This window comes from Puma concolor, chromosome B1, assembly GCF_028749965.1.
Source record: "Puma concolor isolate L17-30 chromosome B1, mPumCon1.1.hap2, whole genome shotgun sequence".
Lineage (NCBI taxonomy): Eukaryota > Metazoa > Chordata > Mammalia > Carnivora > Felidae > Puma > Puma concolor.
Genome location: NC_141670.1, coordinates 136103102 through 136119244, shown reverse-complemented (window position 1 = coordinate 136119244; position 16143 = coordinate 136103102). Strand labels below are relative to the sequence as shown.

Genomic DNA, 16143 nt, shown 5'->3' with positions numbered 1-16143 from the left:
TTACTATAAGTTTTTGCTTTGTGCTCACATATAACAGCCTATTGATATAACAGTCTATTTTTAAGTCAGTAGCAACTTAAATTTGTACACATTCCAAAACTCTACACTTTTACTCCCTTGACAATTTATATTTTTGATGTCACATTTTATATCTTTTTATTGGATGTGTCATCTTTTATTGTATGTAGTTTTAGTTAATTTTACTACTTTTGTCTTCTGACCTCTTTAAGTAGATTTATAAGTGATTAACTTACTACCTTTTCTATATATTTACCTTTTCCAGTGAAATTTTCACTTTGATATGTTTTCTTATTAATTTTTGCCTTGTTTTTCAGCTTAAAGAAGTCCCTTTAATATTTCTAAGGCTAGTTTGGTAGTAGCTAATTCCTTTAGCTTTTGCTTGTCTAAAAAACTCCTTATCTCTTCTTCAAATCTGAATAATAATCTTTCCAGGTAGCATATTTTTGGTTGAAAGTTTTTTTTGTTTTCAGCACTTTGAATATATTGTGCCACTCCCTTCTGACCTGAAAAGTTTCTGTTGAGAAATCTGCTAACAGCCTTATAGAATTTCATTGTATGAAACAGTTTTTCTCTTGATGCTTTTAAGATTCTCTCTTTAAGTTTTGACAGTTTAATTATAGTATGACTTGGAATTATAATTCTCTTGGCTTCCTGGTCCTGGATGTCTGTTTCCCTCCCCGGGTGAAGAAGTTTTCAGACAATATTTCTTTAAATAAGCTTTCTGCCCCTTTCTCTCTCTCTTCTTCTGGGACCCCTACAATGGGAATGCGATTCTGCTTGATGTCGCCCAGAGGTCCCTTAAATTATCTTCATTTATTGTTTTTCTTTTTGCCTCTCATTCTGGATGAGTCTATTGCTTTATCTTCTATGTTGCTGATCCATTTTTCTACTTTATCCAGTCTGCTATTGACCCCCCTCCACCGCCCCCAGCATATTTTTCAGTTCAGGCATTGTATTCTTCAGCTCTGTGACTTCTGTTTGGTACTTTCTTATATTTTCTACCTCTTTGTTAAAGTTCTTACTATGTTCATCCATTCTTCTCCCGAGTTCAGTGAGCGTCTTTAATAACCATTACTTTCAATTCTTTATGAGGTATATTACTTATCTCTGTATCATTGAGGTCTTTTTCTGAAGTTTTGTTTCATTTAGAACATATTTCTGTTTCCCTATTTTGTTTGACTCTGTGTTTCTATGTATCTGACAAAACAGCTACTTCTTTCAGTTTTTATCCTTCTTATTCAAACTTTCCCTAGCTTTTGGGTTTCTTGAACCTTTGTAATTGTCTAAACTGCCCGATATATTCTTGATATAGCCCCTAGTTGAGGGTGTGCTAAGACTTTTCAGTGATCCAAGGAGAAGAATCTCATTTAGCACCTGGTTTCAGGCTGATGGGAGCCAGACCCTCAGGCAGCAGCTTTTAAGTCTGCAAATATATACAGTCCTGTGGGACTGCATTTATAATACCTGTTGGCCTTTAGACCAGGAGATCTGGAGGTGTCCCTGGGTGAGTTGCAATTGGGACTCCAGAAAAACTTACAAGCTCCTTTCTGGGAAGTCTCATCAAACTAAGCTATCTATAGTCAAGGGAGTACGCAAGGATGATGTATCCTTGCTTATGTTCCCTAGGAGCACCTCCTAGACCTCTAGATGTGTGGGAAACTGGAAGCCTGTCCATCAGGCTGAAGCTCCAGGCTAAGTAAATAGGTCTTTTTCATAGGAAGATTGGACTTGTGTTTCAGTCAGCTGTGTACCTCCCTGTGGGGGGGGGTGGCCTGTCAAGAGGTGTCTTTCTGATTGTTACAGTTCCATGGAGTTCTGGAATGCCAGTCCTCTTGGCCACCAGGGTCAGGTGATCAAGGGATGTCCCCTGTGTAGATTACACATGACCTCTGGCTTTAACAAGGCAGCTGAAGAGTGTACTAGGCAGGGTATGCCTGCTAGCTTCAGAAAGGCAGCAAGAAAATGTCTTGTTTATGCATGCCTGCAGGCTTCAATGATGCAGCAAGAGAGAACCCTGTCAGTGCAGGCACTAGCTTTAGGCTGAGAGCGGAAAGATGTCATAACTGCTTGTACTTGTCCACACCAGCCAGGGAACAGGGAAGAGTTACAACTACCTGTGCTCTCCAGTTTCAGCAAGTGCTATAACTGCTTACCCCAAACTGTCCCAGCAATGCCATGATGCCATTTCCAAGCTCACTTGCTTGTGCTAGCAGGCTGTGTGAAGAGTATAACGATGGCATCTGTTAATGCTTCTGTCTCCAAGGAGGATCTCAACTGTCCTCCACTCCTCCAGCCAATGACCTCAAATCAGCAAATGATTCACCTTCACATATAATCTAGGTATTTTTCAAACTGCTGTTTATTCACTTGGTCATGGGAAGAGCAAAACCACACATGAGCCTTCCAGGAGGGGAACATCAGTTTCCTATGGCACTCTGAGATCCCCAGACATCAGCCCCATTGGTGCTCCAAACCAGACATTCTGAGGACTCATCATTCTGGTGCACATCTCAAGGGCTAGGGTGCCCAATGTGGGACACAAGCCCTTTGCTCCTTTGGGATATGTGCCTATCTGGTGAGATCCCTCACCATTGTATGTTGCTGCACTGGGGGTGGGATTTTTACGAGACTGTTTCTCTGCCTCTCCTACCATTCTCAATGTGGTCCTTTTACCCTTTGTTGTGGAGAAGAGTTCATCTAGTTTTCAGATCTTTTCCATATGAAATGATCCATATGTAGGTGTAGACTTGGGAGTCTATGGGAGGAGGTCAGTTCAGGACATTGCTACACTGCCATATTGGACCCTGCTCAATCATTGTTTCTTTCTGTTACAATAGATTACCTTTTTTTCTCAGAGGTAGAAAGGAAATTTTCATTTATTCCCAAATATTTTGTATTAGATTTTATTTAATGATTCTCAATAATGACACTGTTGGTCCATCATCCATGGTGAATGATAGCATAGTAGTGATTAATTCCTTTTGAAGATATTTTGCTATTGCCTGTGTTCCCCTGATAGTAAATAAGCAATGAGGCAATTCAAAGAGAGGAAAGAAAGTATAGGAACCCAATAATAATTTAAAGTAATTGAAACAGTAGAAATGAGAATCCATTTCAAACATAAGTACCAATATGCCAACATTTACACTTGAAAAGTAAAATCCTTCTTACACAAACACACAAAATTTTATGGTGACACATGCAAACAAAAATTGATTCCTCCATGTTTTATTCCTGGTTATAAATAAAATAAAGCAAAACAAATGAATCAGCTGTTTCAGATTGTCTGCCCCACATCCCAGGATCCCCAGATACGCCCAGTTTCCAATATCTCCCAGTCACTACACTCAGAATTGTATGGGACATTCAAAACACACAAATTTGCGTTTTCATGGACAGAGAAAAGGTCTGTGGATTTTAGAGATATGTCTGAAAATGGATGTGTGTTTGATGTAGGGGATAGGTGGATAAACTCCCCAGTGACAAAAGGCAATAAGAAGGAAATTAAAAGGCTGTGGAGAGGACACATTAATACAACAATAGATACTTAAGAGAAATAAAACATTATAGACATGAGTTATGATAAATAAAGATATCTCAAAGCTAGGTTGAGGAAGAGGGACAAGGAAGGGACAACTATATTCATGTCTAGAAAGGAATGTGCCGGAATTGTGGTGTCCTGTACAGATGGTAGAGTAGCGAATTGGAAGATGAGGAAGAAGAGGATGCCATCCTATTTCTATCCCTTCATCTTGGTCTTTGCTAGCTTTATTTCCCTCAGCTGTAACCCAAAAACTAATAATAATCCCAGGAAGCTCCAAGGCTAACATTTTGGAATTCAGGTGTCTTTTCTGACAAATTTGCTGATAAATTTATGGTAAAACTGGATTAAAAATTTTACTCAAGGACACATCATTTATTGAAATCTATTTCAGTTAGTATACCTAAGAACTAAGATGATTTCTGTCCTGTACAAGGAGAAATAGAGGCTCAAAATGCCCAAAGAAATTTTTCGTGGATTTTCAAATCTTTCTGGTACAGTCTGCTAACTTCTTGAGAAAAATGGTGTTTTGGGTCTATTTTTAAATCATTAAGGTCTACAGCTTCCTTTCACTAGTGCCCTTACTTTCTGTGGCTGTTTTATTTAATGGAAAATAAAACAATCCCAATGAGTATTTCAGCATCTGAACTGAGAAATGTAGGAAAACTTTCTCATGTTCTATAATTTTCCTTTTAAGAAAGGTAGCCAGAAATTCCTCTGCTTTCTCCATCTCCTCTCTTCCTTCATAAGATTTTTTTTTCTTTTTGTCTTATTTCCTATTTCATTTTGAAAGTTGTTCATAAATGCAGTGATATCCTAAATGGGATTCCCACTCCCCAGGTAGTATACAAGACATCTAATAGAATGCAGAAAATATAAACATATATTGTAATGTAGAAAGGAAATTAAAATTACTAATATTTAATAAACAAATTAATACTGGTCTCTCCCAAACACAATTTATCCCCTGTCCCCTAGCAGCTGGTTACATATTACCTAGGGTAAAAAAATTTTTAAAGGAAAATGGAAATTTCATGGTTTGAAGGGGATTGACAGAGGCACCCTAAATTCCTTCCTCTGAAAACATTATAGTTCGGTGTGCCTGCTCTAGGAGATTTATCTTTACTATACCAACGGTATTTGTGTTGCTGCCACAACAAACCACCACAAACTTAATTGTTTAAACAACACAAATTTATTACCTGACAGTTCTGCAGATCAGAAGTCCTTACATGGGCCTCACCAGGCTAGTCAAGATGTTAGCAGACTGGTTCTTTTCTGGAGGTGCTAGAGGAGAATTTGTTTCCTTGCTCAATTGGGTTTGTTGTGAGACTCCAATTCCCTGTGGTTACATGACTCTAATGCAGCCTTCTATTTTTCTTACTGATTGGCAGCTGATAGCAATTCCCAGCTTCTAGGAGCCAGACCATTTCTTGGCTCATGACCTTCTTCCTCTAGCTTTAAAGCCAGCAACAATAAGCAAGCCTCTCACATGTCTTAAATCTCTTATCTCTCTTTTCCCATTGCATCTCTCTGACCCACTCTTCTGCCTTTCTTTTCCACTTTTTAAGAACTCATGTGATTAAATTGATCTCTCTGAATATTTCAGGATAATCTCCCCATTTTAAGGCCTTAACCTTAATCACATCTGCAGAGTCCCTCTTGCCATGTCAGATAACATATTCATTGTTTCTGAGGATTAGAGTCTGGGCATCTTTGGGGGACCGTTACTGTGCCTATCATGCCATGAAATTACTTTGTGCCACAAAGAGATTCAACTCATGCCTGCAGCATAATTAATAAATAATAAAAACTGAAAATAAGAATTCCTTTAGCTGTTTAAATGTTTGAAATGAAAGGCTTGGTCCATCGTTAAAAATATTTAACTGTTCCATTTTTCAAATTGCAGAAACAATTACTGATTGACATTAGGTAATTACTAAGCAAATTTCAATAAAGGCTTTGATATATTTGATAAATGGGGTTTAAATGCTAGTAAATGATTTAGTGAGTGCACCAACCATGCACAGCTGCCATTTACATTGACTAAGAATTGAGAATGAACTTAAAACCAGTTATCAAAATGAAGTAAATGTTTAAAACTTATGTCCACAGAAAACCTGTACATGGATGTTTAAAGCAGTTTTATTTATAATTGCCAAAACCTGAAAGCAACCAAGATGTCCTAAAGTAGGTGAAAGAATAACCTGTGGCATACCTAGACAAGGAATTATTCAGTGATAAAAAGAAATGAGCTATCAATCTATGAAAAGACATGAAGGAATTTTAAGTGCATATTACTAAGTGAAAGAAGCCAATTTAAAAAGGCTGTATTCTGTTTGATTCCGACTATATGACATTCTGGAAAAGGCAAATCTATGGAAAGAGTGAAAAGATCACTGGTTGCCAGGAGTTGGGAGTAAGAGACGGATGAACAGGTGGGGTATATAGGAATTTTAGAGCGGTGGAAATACTCTATATGATACCATAATAATGGATACATAACATTTTAATTTGTTTAAATCCATAGAATGTACAACACCAAGAATAAATCCTAATGTAAGCTATGGGCTTTGGTGATTATGGTGTATCAATGTAGGGTCATCATCTATAATAAATATACCACTTTTGCTGGGGATGTTGATAATGGAGGAGGCTATGCATGTGTGGGGGCACGAGGAACATGGAAAATCTCTGTACCTTCTTTTCAATTTTTCTCTAAGATGTTTTGCTCTAAAAAAAGTATTAAAAATAAAAAATGAAGTGAATCAGATTTTGAAATTGTTTTATGAAATATAAAATTAAGGTGTAATGAACACTACCACATTGTTGTCATCATAATTACATTATATCAAATGAGTGAAGAAAAGTTGTAAAGTAAAATCTGTTTTTAAATAAAATTGATTTCATCTTTATCTCATCTTTTAAAAGTATGCTTCTAAATGGGCATTACTAATGTAGCAGTAATTTATATAACAAATAAGTATATTGATCTAAGTAAATATCCTCAATAAATAAATAAATAAATAAATAAATAAGTACATAACATACATACATACATATTTATAGTACATGTCCTAAATTTTTACTTATGAGTTATCAAATTGAAAATTATTATACTAATAAGTTCATACTAAATACATTTGGTGGCTACATTACAAGTCAAAACTACATAGAATAAATGCTTATCAATCTGATATCACTTTTGCAAAAATTTTACAGAACAGTTAATAAGATTTTGATTTGTCACCATTTGAATTTGCCACTGAAAAATGTCATTAAATAATGGTTATTAAGGATGCCCAGAATTTTTCCACTTTGGAAACATTCAACAAACATTTTAAAAATACCACTTTTTCTAATAGGTAACTGAATTTTAAACATAGAACTTTAAAAGTCACAGGAACATTTGACATATAATTTATACTTACTTAGAATGCAGGGAATTTTATTTGCTGGTTATCTTAACACATATTTCTTGCTGCTAAAACATCCAAAGAAAATTTTCCAATGCATTAGCAACAGCTAGAAAACCTCCACTTTTCTTGGTTTCTCCATGGTTGTTGTATAATGGACATTTTTTTGTGAGTAGAAAAACTAGTCACAAGCAAAATCGTAAATGTTTTTAGCACATGGGCAATGAGTTACAATAATGCTTATAATTTTACTTTTATTTGATAGAAAGTATTCTTCCATTCTCAAATCATGCTATATTTAATTATGTTTATTTGTGTGCATGTTTATGATTAGTTGACATACACAGCATTGTTCCCTTTAAAAATACAGGTGAAATAAGTCAGAGAGAGAAAGATAAATACATGATTCCACTTATATATGGAATCCAAAAAAACAAAACAAAGAGACAAACCAAAAAACATACTCTTTTTAAAATTTATTTATTTAAATTCAAGTTAGTTACTGTGTAGTATTGGTTTTAGGAGTAGAACCCAGTGATTCATCACTTACATAAAATACCCAGTGCTCGTCCTAACAAGAGCCCTCCTTAATGCCCATCACCCATTTAGAGCATTCTCCCACCCACCTCCCCTCCAGCAACTCTCAGTTTGTTCTCTGTATTTAAGAGTCTCTTATGGTTTGCCTTCCTCTGTGCCAAAAAACAGAATCTTAAACACAGAGAACAAACTAGTGATTGCCAGAAGGGTGATGGATGAGGGGATAAGTGAAATAGATAAAGGGGATTAAGAAGTACAAACCTCCAGTTATAAAATAAAGAAGTCACAGAGATGAAAAGTATAGCATAGGGAATACAGTCAATAAGATTGTAGTAATGTTGCTTGGTGATGGATGGTGACTACTTTTCATGGTGAGCACTGAGTAATGTATAGAATTGTTGAATATGTTGCACACATGAAACTAATATAACACTGTATGTCAATTATACTTCAGTCAATCAATCAATCAATAAACAAACAAATAAATAAATAAATGTTAAATCCATTCCACTTACCAAACTATTCCCTGAGCCCCAGAGCCAATAGGCTTTAAGTTCTGGTAGCGCTTGAGAACTGTGAAGGTTGAGTCTCCCACTTCCACACTGTAGAATTGGTTGTCAACTTTGCTTTTGCTCATGTTGTAATGTTTGGCAATATATGACACATCCACTTGTTTATCGAAACCCTATGAAAAGAACAATAAAAATGTGAGACAAGCGAGCAACCAGAATGATCATGAGCTGTAGAAAAGCCTGTTCTTTTAATGATTACTAATTCATAGTCATCTATCATCATTATATAAACCTGCATTTCATATGCAAAATATGTATTAGTCTATGTAAAATAACCTGGAGTAAAAGAACTTAGAAAAAAATACATTAAAAATATTTGTTTTTGGTATTAAAACTAATAATAATAAAATAATCTTAGATTAGGTCTACATAATCTTTTTTGAAATGTTTCATTAAAACCATTTAATTATTGGGCCGCCTGGGTAGCTCAGTCAGTTAAGCGTGGAACTTCCGCTCAGGTCATCATCTCACTGTTCCTGAGTTCAAGTCCCGCAATGGGCACTGTGTTGACAGTTCAGAGCCTGGAACCTCCTTTAGATTCTGTGTCTCCCTCTCTCTCTGCCTCTCCCCCACTCACACTCTTTCTCTCTCTCCATCAAAAATAAAATAAGCATTAAAAAATAAAAAAAAAAAAACATTTAATTATCTATGAAGCAAACATCTACCAAACATATATTGGGCCCATATACTATGCTAGAAACTTCAGAGGTGATTCCTGATCATCCATTATAAGAGACGAGAAAGGATAGAAGATTGTATCTATATCCCTTTTCAAAAAGAAGTGAGATACAGAATAATGTGTAGTTTTAATTTTTTAATTAGGTAAACTTGAATTAAATGGTGTTGACTTCATTTGTTCTCAATAATGCCCAAAATGTTATTATCCTTCATTAAACACTGAACAATTTTAGTCCAAATTAACAGTATTCTAAAATGACACATGACATCTTTTTATTCTTTACAAGCTTAGATTTAAATATGTTGATTGTTGTATGTTTTGTTTATCTTTAAGACAAGTCCTACTATTTATTACATTTAGCAATGGAAGAATTTGTCCTTGTAATTTGAATTATAATTTGTGAATATAATATAAATATCCATTATCCATGATTATTGTTTACCCATAAATATTTTTTTACCATAAATAAATTTATACTGCATTTTGTGACATTAAATAATTTCAACTCTGTAGCTGGAAAGGGCCTTACAAAATATTGTCTAGACTATTTCTTGTGATGCACACTGGTGGATGCCTACCCAATAGTCATCCCCTCTCCTTCTTGCTTGATTTTGTTCAGGTTTTGAGCACTCTCATATTCTGTAGCCTCCTCCCCATACCCAGAATTGAAAACTGAATAATTCTCTTTAGAGGTGACATTGACCCTTAGTGGTATTTGGGTGATTTGTGGGCATGTTTTCGTATACCATATGATAGAAAATGTGCCGTGTACTTGGTTGGCTTATTGAATAATGCTAGTTTTCCTGCAATGAGTGGGACATTCAGGAATAATTTCTTATACAATGAATAGTTTCTTACATACCTTAGACTTTTGAGTTATGCCAAAGGTTTAATTACTAAACAAACAAAACCAAAACCCCGCCTTAATGTTCTGAGCCTAGAATCTAAACTAAAGGATCTTTGTATGGTTTTAACACACATTGACTTCTGAAAACCTGATTCTCACATAATTTGAAGGAAGATTTAGACCTCCTTTGTCTCTGAACCTCTGGTTGGTCATAATACCACTGTCCTTAGAGATTTTAAAATAAAAATTTCATTTCTAAATCTAAAAAAATTGAAATATAAGTACAAACTAATTTGCCCCTGCATGCTCTTGGAAAGGGAACCAGACACTACAAGTAATGTAAATGAGGAGACGACAGTGTGGACTGCATGGACATGAGTGGCAAAACCTACGAATCGAGAGCAATCTTATGCTAGCATCTTACAAGCCCAGACTCAAAGCAGAATGCAAGTCACAGGCACCCGCCTATGACCAGAAGACATATGGTGGCAGCAATCCAGTAGAAATGCACACAGACCTCAAAGAACAGAGTGGACTATAGATGAGGAATCCAGGTTGTTTAAACTGAAAATTGAAAATTCAGGTAATTTATGAATACAATAAGGAGAGGTCTGAAATTCAGGAGACAGTCCAGGAAGCACGTAACAGGAAATTAAACAAGACTATTAAAAATCAGGGCATTGTAAATTTATTCAAGGAGACAAAAATGGGATTTAGAATTTAAACAATGAGTGTGAACAACAGCAAAAACCAGAACATTAATATTTAAGCAATCCTTGATGTTAACCACAGTATCAGGAACTTCTCTCCATACAACAGTCCATTTTTACTCTAGGCTTTTTGGGTATCTCAGCAGACTAACCACTATTAAGGTCCTTCCCGCCCCCCCCCCCCCCCGCCCCGCTACCTGGCGTTGAAAGGTAAAAGGGTAACTGCTGCTAGACTAACAAATGAATTCATTTGTCAAGGTTAATTTGGGATGAAGGAAGTGCCGTAACTTCATCTGTGTGTTCTGGCCCTTTTTTACATCCTTTAATGTCCTCATTTCTGACCACCCACAAAATTCTCAGCACAAACTAGCTTCATCAAACCTACATTATCCATTTCTATATCCCCCACTTACTCTCTTCACTTCTGAAATGTCACTTGTTCCAACTACACCTCATATATACACTAATCTTAAGTAATATTTTATGTTCCAGACACTTGACTTAATGCTGTATCTTGGTACCACCCCACTCCTTCAGACTTGCCTATGGCTTTTCTAGCTCAGTTTTCAGACTAACTCTAAGAGATATTCTACTCAACATTTACAATCATTTAATCTAACAAATACTGATGATGTACATATTATGTGCCAAATGCTGGGGTTGGCCCTGGAAAAACAACAAAAAGAGAAGGTCTCTGTCTAGATGGAGGCAGTCAAGTAAGCAAGTAGTTAAATTATGGATGATATATTCTATAGTAGAATAAAGAAAAGGTGCTGGAAGCAAACAAGGAGTAGCAACTAATTGCTTGCATTCATTCATTTTCATTAATTCATTCATTTACTATGTATAATAAAAACAACTGCTAGATGCCAACCCACAGGTATAAATTGGTAATTCTTGAGAGGAAACATGATCAGTGTTTTCCCTGGACCTCCCTTCTAACTGGTTTTCAAATGTGAATGAGCACCTGAGGAGCTTGACCAAAGGCAAATCACTGTCATACCGCATTGGAGATTTGGGTGTAGACCACCACATAAATCCTGATAATCTGAGGATTAGATTGCCAGGCAATCCAGGTGGTTCTGACTTGAGGAACTTGAGATTTGAGAATCTGACTTTGAGAAAGACAGCATTACAGCAGTCATTCTCAAGATATGCTTCCTGGAGCATCAGTATCAGCATCACCTGGAAACCTGTTAGAAATGCAAATGCTCACTCCCGCCTCACACCTATTGAATCAGAAACTCTGTGGTCAAGGCCCAACAATCTGTCTCATTAAGCCCTCGAAGTATTCTGACGCATGTTGAGAACCATACACTATAGTGGAAGGATCACCTGAAGGCTTTGAATCCGAACTTATACCTCTGCCTGACATATTTGAAAAGTAAAATGAGATTTCTGCATCTGCGTCAGGGAACACATTTTGTGTATTTATGTATTGCCAAATTACATTGCTCCTGGCACACAAATGGGAAACCAGAGCCCTAATTATGACAAGGATTACCCCTCATCTCATGTTGAAATATTTGAAAGAACCTCACTGACCCAGACTCAAAGTCTCAGTATTAAGAAAGGTCAACAGTTGGCCAAGTGCTATAATGGACTATATCATTTCATATCAGCAATTATTCACAGTCCTGAGAAGCACCCTGTCATTTTTCCCAGTGCATGTCTGTAACAGAACTTTTTATAGGATGGGGAAGCTACATATAGTCTTGGCAGTTTGATAAAAATGGTTAAAACAATCACAGAGTGTATACCAGCAGCAAGATTTCAGTAAGAAGAGTATGAATTCCCAGTCAAAAAGTGACAAATAAAAGATATCTAGTGCCTTGACACATTTTCTAAAATAAAAATTACTTCATGATCTTTTTTCTCCATTTTAAGCATATAATTTCTCACAATGACATTGAAAATCATCATTTTTAATTAATTAATTAATTAATTAATTAATTTTTAATATGAAATTTATTGTCAAATTGGTTTCCATACAACACCCAGTGCTCATCCCAACAGTGCCCTCCTCAATGCCCATTACCCACTTTCCCCTCCATCCCACTCCCCCATCAACCCTCAGTTTGTTCTCAGTTTTTAAGAGTCTCTTATGGTTTGCCTCCCTCCCTCTCTAAATTTTTTTCCCTTACCCTCCCCATGGTCTTCTGTTAAGTTTCTCAGAATCCACATAAGAGTGAAAACATATGGTATCTGTCTTTCTCTGTATGACTTATTTCACTTAGCATAACACTCTCCAGTTCCATCCACATTGCTACAAAAGGCCATATTTCATTCTTTTTCATTGCCAAGTGGTATTCTATTGTGTGTATAAACCACAATTTCTTTATCCATTCATCAGTTGATGGACATTTAGGCTCTTTCCATAATTTGGCTATTGTTGAAAGTGCTGCTATAAACATTGGGGTACAAGTGCCCTATGCATCAGCACTCCTGTATCCCTTGGGTAAATTCCTAGCAGTGCTATTGCTGGGTCATAGGGTAGATCTATTTTTAATTTTTTGAGGAACCTCCACACTGTTTCCAGAGTGGTTGCATCAGTTTGCATTCCCACCAACAGTGCAAGAGGGTTCCTGTTTCTCCACATCCTCTCCAGCATCTATAGTCTCCTGATTTGTTCATTTTAGCCACTCTGGCATGAGGTGACATCTCAGTGTGGTTTTGATTTGTATTTCCCTGATGAGGAATGACTTTGAGCATCATTTCATGTGCCTGTTGGCCATCTGGATGTCTTCTTTAGAGAAGTGTCTATACATGTTTTCTGCCCATTTCTTCACTGGATTATTTGTTTTTCGGGTGTGGAGTTTGGTGAGTTCTTTATAGATTTTGGATACTAGCCTTTTGTCGAATATGTCATTTGCAAATATCTTTTCCCATTCCATCAGTTGCCTTTTAGTTTTGTTAATTGTTTCCTTTGCAGTGCAGAAGCGTTTTATCTTCATGAGGTCCCAATAGTTCATTTTTGCTTTTAATTCCCTTGCCTTTGGAGATGTGTCAAGTAAGAAATTACTGCGTCTGAGGTCAAAGAGGTTTTTTCCTGCTTTCTCTTCTAGGGTTTTGATGGTTTCCTGTCTCACATTCAGGTCCTTTATCCATTTTGAGTTTATTTTTGTGAATGGTGTAAGAGAGTGGTCTAGTTTCATTCTTCTGCATGTTGCTGTCCAGTTCTCCCAGCACCATTTGCTAAAGAGAATGTCTTTAATCCATTGGATGTTCTTTCCTGCTTTGTCCAAGATTAGTTGGCCATACATTTGTCAGTCTAATTCTGGGTACTCTATTCTATTCCATTAGTCTATGTGTCTGCTTGTGTGCCAATACCATGCTATCTTGTTGATTATAGCTTTGTAGTAGAGGCTAAAGTCTGGGATTGTGATGCCTCCTGCTTTGGTCTTCTTCAATATTACTTTGACTATTCAGGGTCTTTTGTGGTTCCATACAAATTTTAGGATTGCTTTCTCTGGCTTCAAGAAGAATGCTGGTGTAATTTTGATTGGGAGTGCATTGAATATGTAGATTGTTTTGGGTAGTATTGACTTTTAACAATATTTATTCTTCCAATCCATGAGCACAGAATGTTTTTCCATTTCATTGTATCTTCTTCAATTACCTTCATAAGCTTTCTATAGTTTTCAGCATACAGATCTTTTACATCTTTGGTTAGGTTTATTCCTAGGTATTTTATGATTCTTGGTGCAATTGTGAATGGGATCAGTTTATTTATTTGTCTTTCTGTTGCTTCATTATTAGTGTATAAGAATGTAACTGATTTCTGTACATTAATTTTGTATCCTGTGACATTGCTGAATTCATCAATCAGTTCTAGCAGACTTTTGGTGGAGTCTATTGGGTATTCCATGTATAATATCATGTCATCTGCAAAAAGTGAAAGCTTGACTTCATCTGCCAGTTTTGATGCCTTTGATTTCCTTTTGTTGTCTGATTGCTGATGCTAGAACTTCCAACACTATGTTAAACAACAGCGGTGAGAGTGGACATCCCTGTCATGTTCCTGATCTCAGGGGGAAAGCTCTCAGTTTTTCCCCATTGAGGATGATATCAGCTGTGGGCTTTTCATAAATGGCTTTTATGATGTTTAAGTACGTTCCTTCTATCCCGACTTTCTCGAGGGTTTTTATTAAGAAAGGCTGCTGAATTTTGTCAAGTGCTTTTTCTGCATCGATTGACAGGATCATATGGTTCTTATCTTTTCTTTTATTAATGTGATGTATCACATTGATTGATTTGTGAATATTGAGCCAACCCTGCAGCCCAGCAATGAATCACACTTGATAATGGTGAATAATTCTTTTTATATGCTGTTGAATTCAATTTGCTAGTATCTTATTGAGAATTTTTGCATCCATATTCATCATGGATATTGGCCTCTTTTTTTTTTTAGTTCTCTTTTTTTGCTGGGTCTCTGTCTGGTTTGGGAATCAAAGTAATGCTGGCTTTATAGAATGAGTCTGGAAGTTTTACCTTCCCTTTACATTTTTTGGAACAGCTTGAGAAGATAGGTATTATCCCTGCTTTAAATGTTTGGTAGAATTCCCCTGGGAAGCCATCTGGTCCTGGACTCATTTGTTGGGAGATTTTTGATAACTGATTCCATTTCTTCGCTGGTTATGGGTCTGTTCCAGTTTTCTATTTCTTCCTGTTTGAGTTTTGCAAGTGTGTGGGTGCTTAGGAATTTGTTCATTTCTTCCAGGTTGTCCAGTTTATTGGCATATTATTTTTCATACTATTCCCTGATAATTGCTTGTATTTCTGAGGGATTGGTTGTCATAATTACATTTTCATTCATGATTTTATCTATTTGGGTCATCTCCCTTTTCTTTTTGAGAAGCCTGGCTAGAGGTTTATCAATTTTGTTTCTTTTTTCAAAAAAACCAACTCTTGGTTTCATTGATCTGCTCTACAGTTTTTTTAGATTCTATATTGTTTATTTCTGCTCTGACCTTTATTATTTCTCTTCTTCTGCTGGGCTTGGGGTGTCTTTGCTGTTCTGCTTCTATTTCCTTTAGGTGTGCTGTTAGATTTTGTATTTGGGATTCTTCTTGTTTCTTGAGATAGGACTGGATTGCAATGCATTTTCTTCTCAGGACTGCCTTCACTGCATCCCAAAGGGTTTGGATTGTATTTTCATTTTCATTTGTTTCCATAAATTTTTTAATTTCTTCTCTAATTGCCTGGTTGACCCATTCATTCTTTAGTAGGGTGTTCTTTAACCTCCATGCTTTTGGAGGTTTTCCAGACTTTTTCCTGTGGTTGATTTCAAGTTTCATAGCATTGTGGTCTGAAAGTGTGCATGCTATGATCTCAATTCTTTTATACTTATGAAGGACTGTTTTGTGACACAGTATGTAATCTATCTTGGAGAATGTTCCATGTGCACTCGAGAAGAAAGTATATTCTGTGACTTTGGGATACAGAGTTCTAAATATATCTGTCAAGTCTATATGATCCAATGTATCATTCAGGGCCCTTGTTTCTTTATTGATTCTGTGTCTAGATGATCTATCCATTGTTGTAAGAGGAGTATTAAAGACCCTTGCAATTACCACATTCTTATAAATAAGGTAGCTTATGTTTGTGCTTAATTGTTTTATATATTTGGGGGCTCCTGTATTCGGCTCATAGACATTTATAATGGTTAGCTCTTCCTGATGGATAGACCCTGTAATTACTATATAATGGCCTTCTTCACCTCTTGTTACAGCCTTTAATTTAAAGTCTAGTTGTCTTTTGATTTCCAGTAGCATGATAGATAGTTCTCCATCCCCTCACATTCAATATGAAGGTGTCCTC

At 36.3% G+C, this 16143-nt stretch overlaps 1 protein-coding gene across 7 annotated transcripts in view; it reads right to left on the bottom strand.

The window, feature by feature from the left end:
* The window catches only part of MAPK10 (mitogen-activated protein kinase 10), a 316114-nt gene that overhangs the window by 132201 nt on the left and 167770 nt on the right, over positions 1-16143 (bottom strand). For all 7 annotated transcript variants that reach the window (XM_025922450.2, XM_025922449.2, XM_086704660.1 and 4 more), the window contains one exon: positions 8031-8200. In XM_025922450.2, the coding sequence (XP_025778235.1) occupies positions 8031-8200 (170 nt within the window). The remainder of the gene's footprint in view (positions 1-8030; positions 8201-16143) is intronic.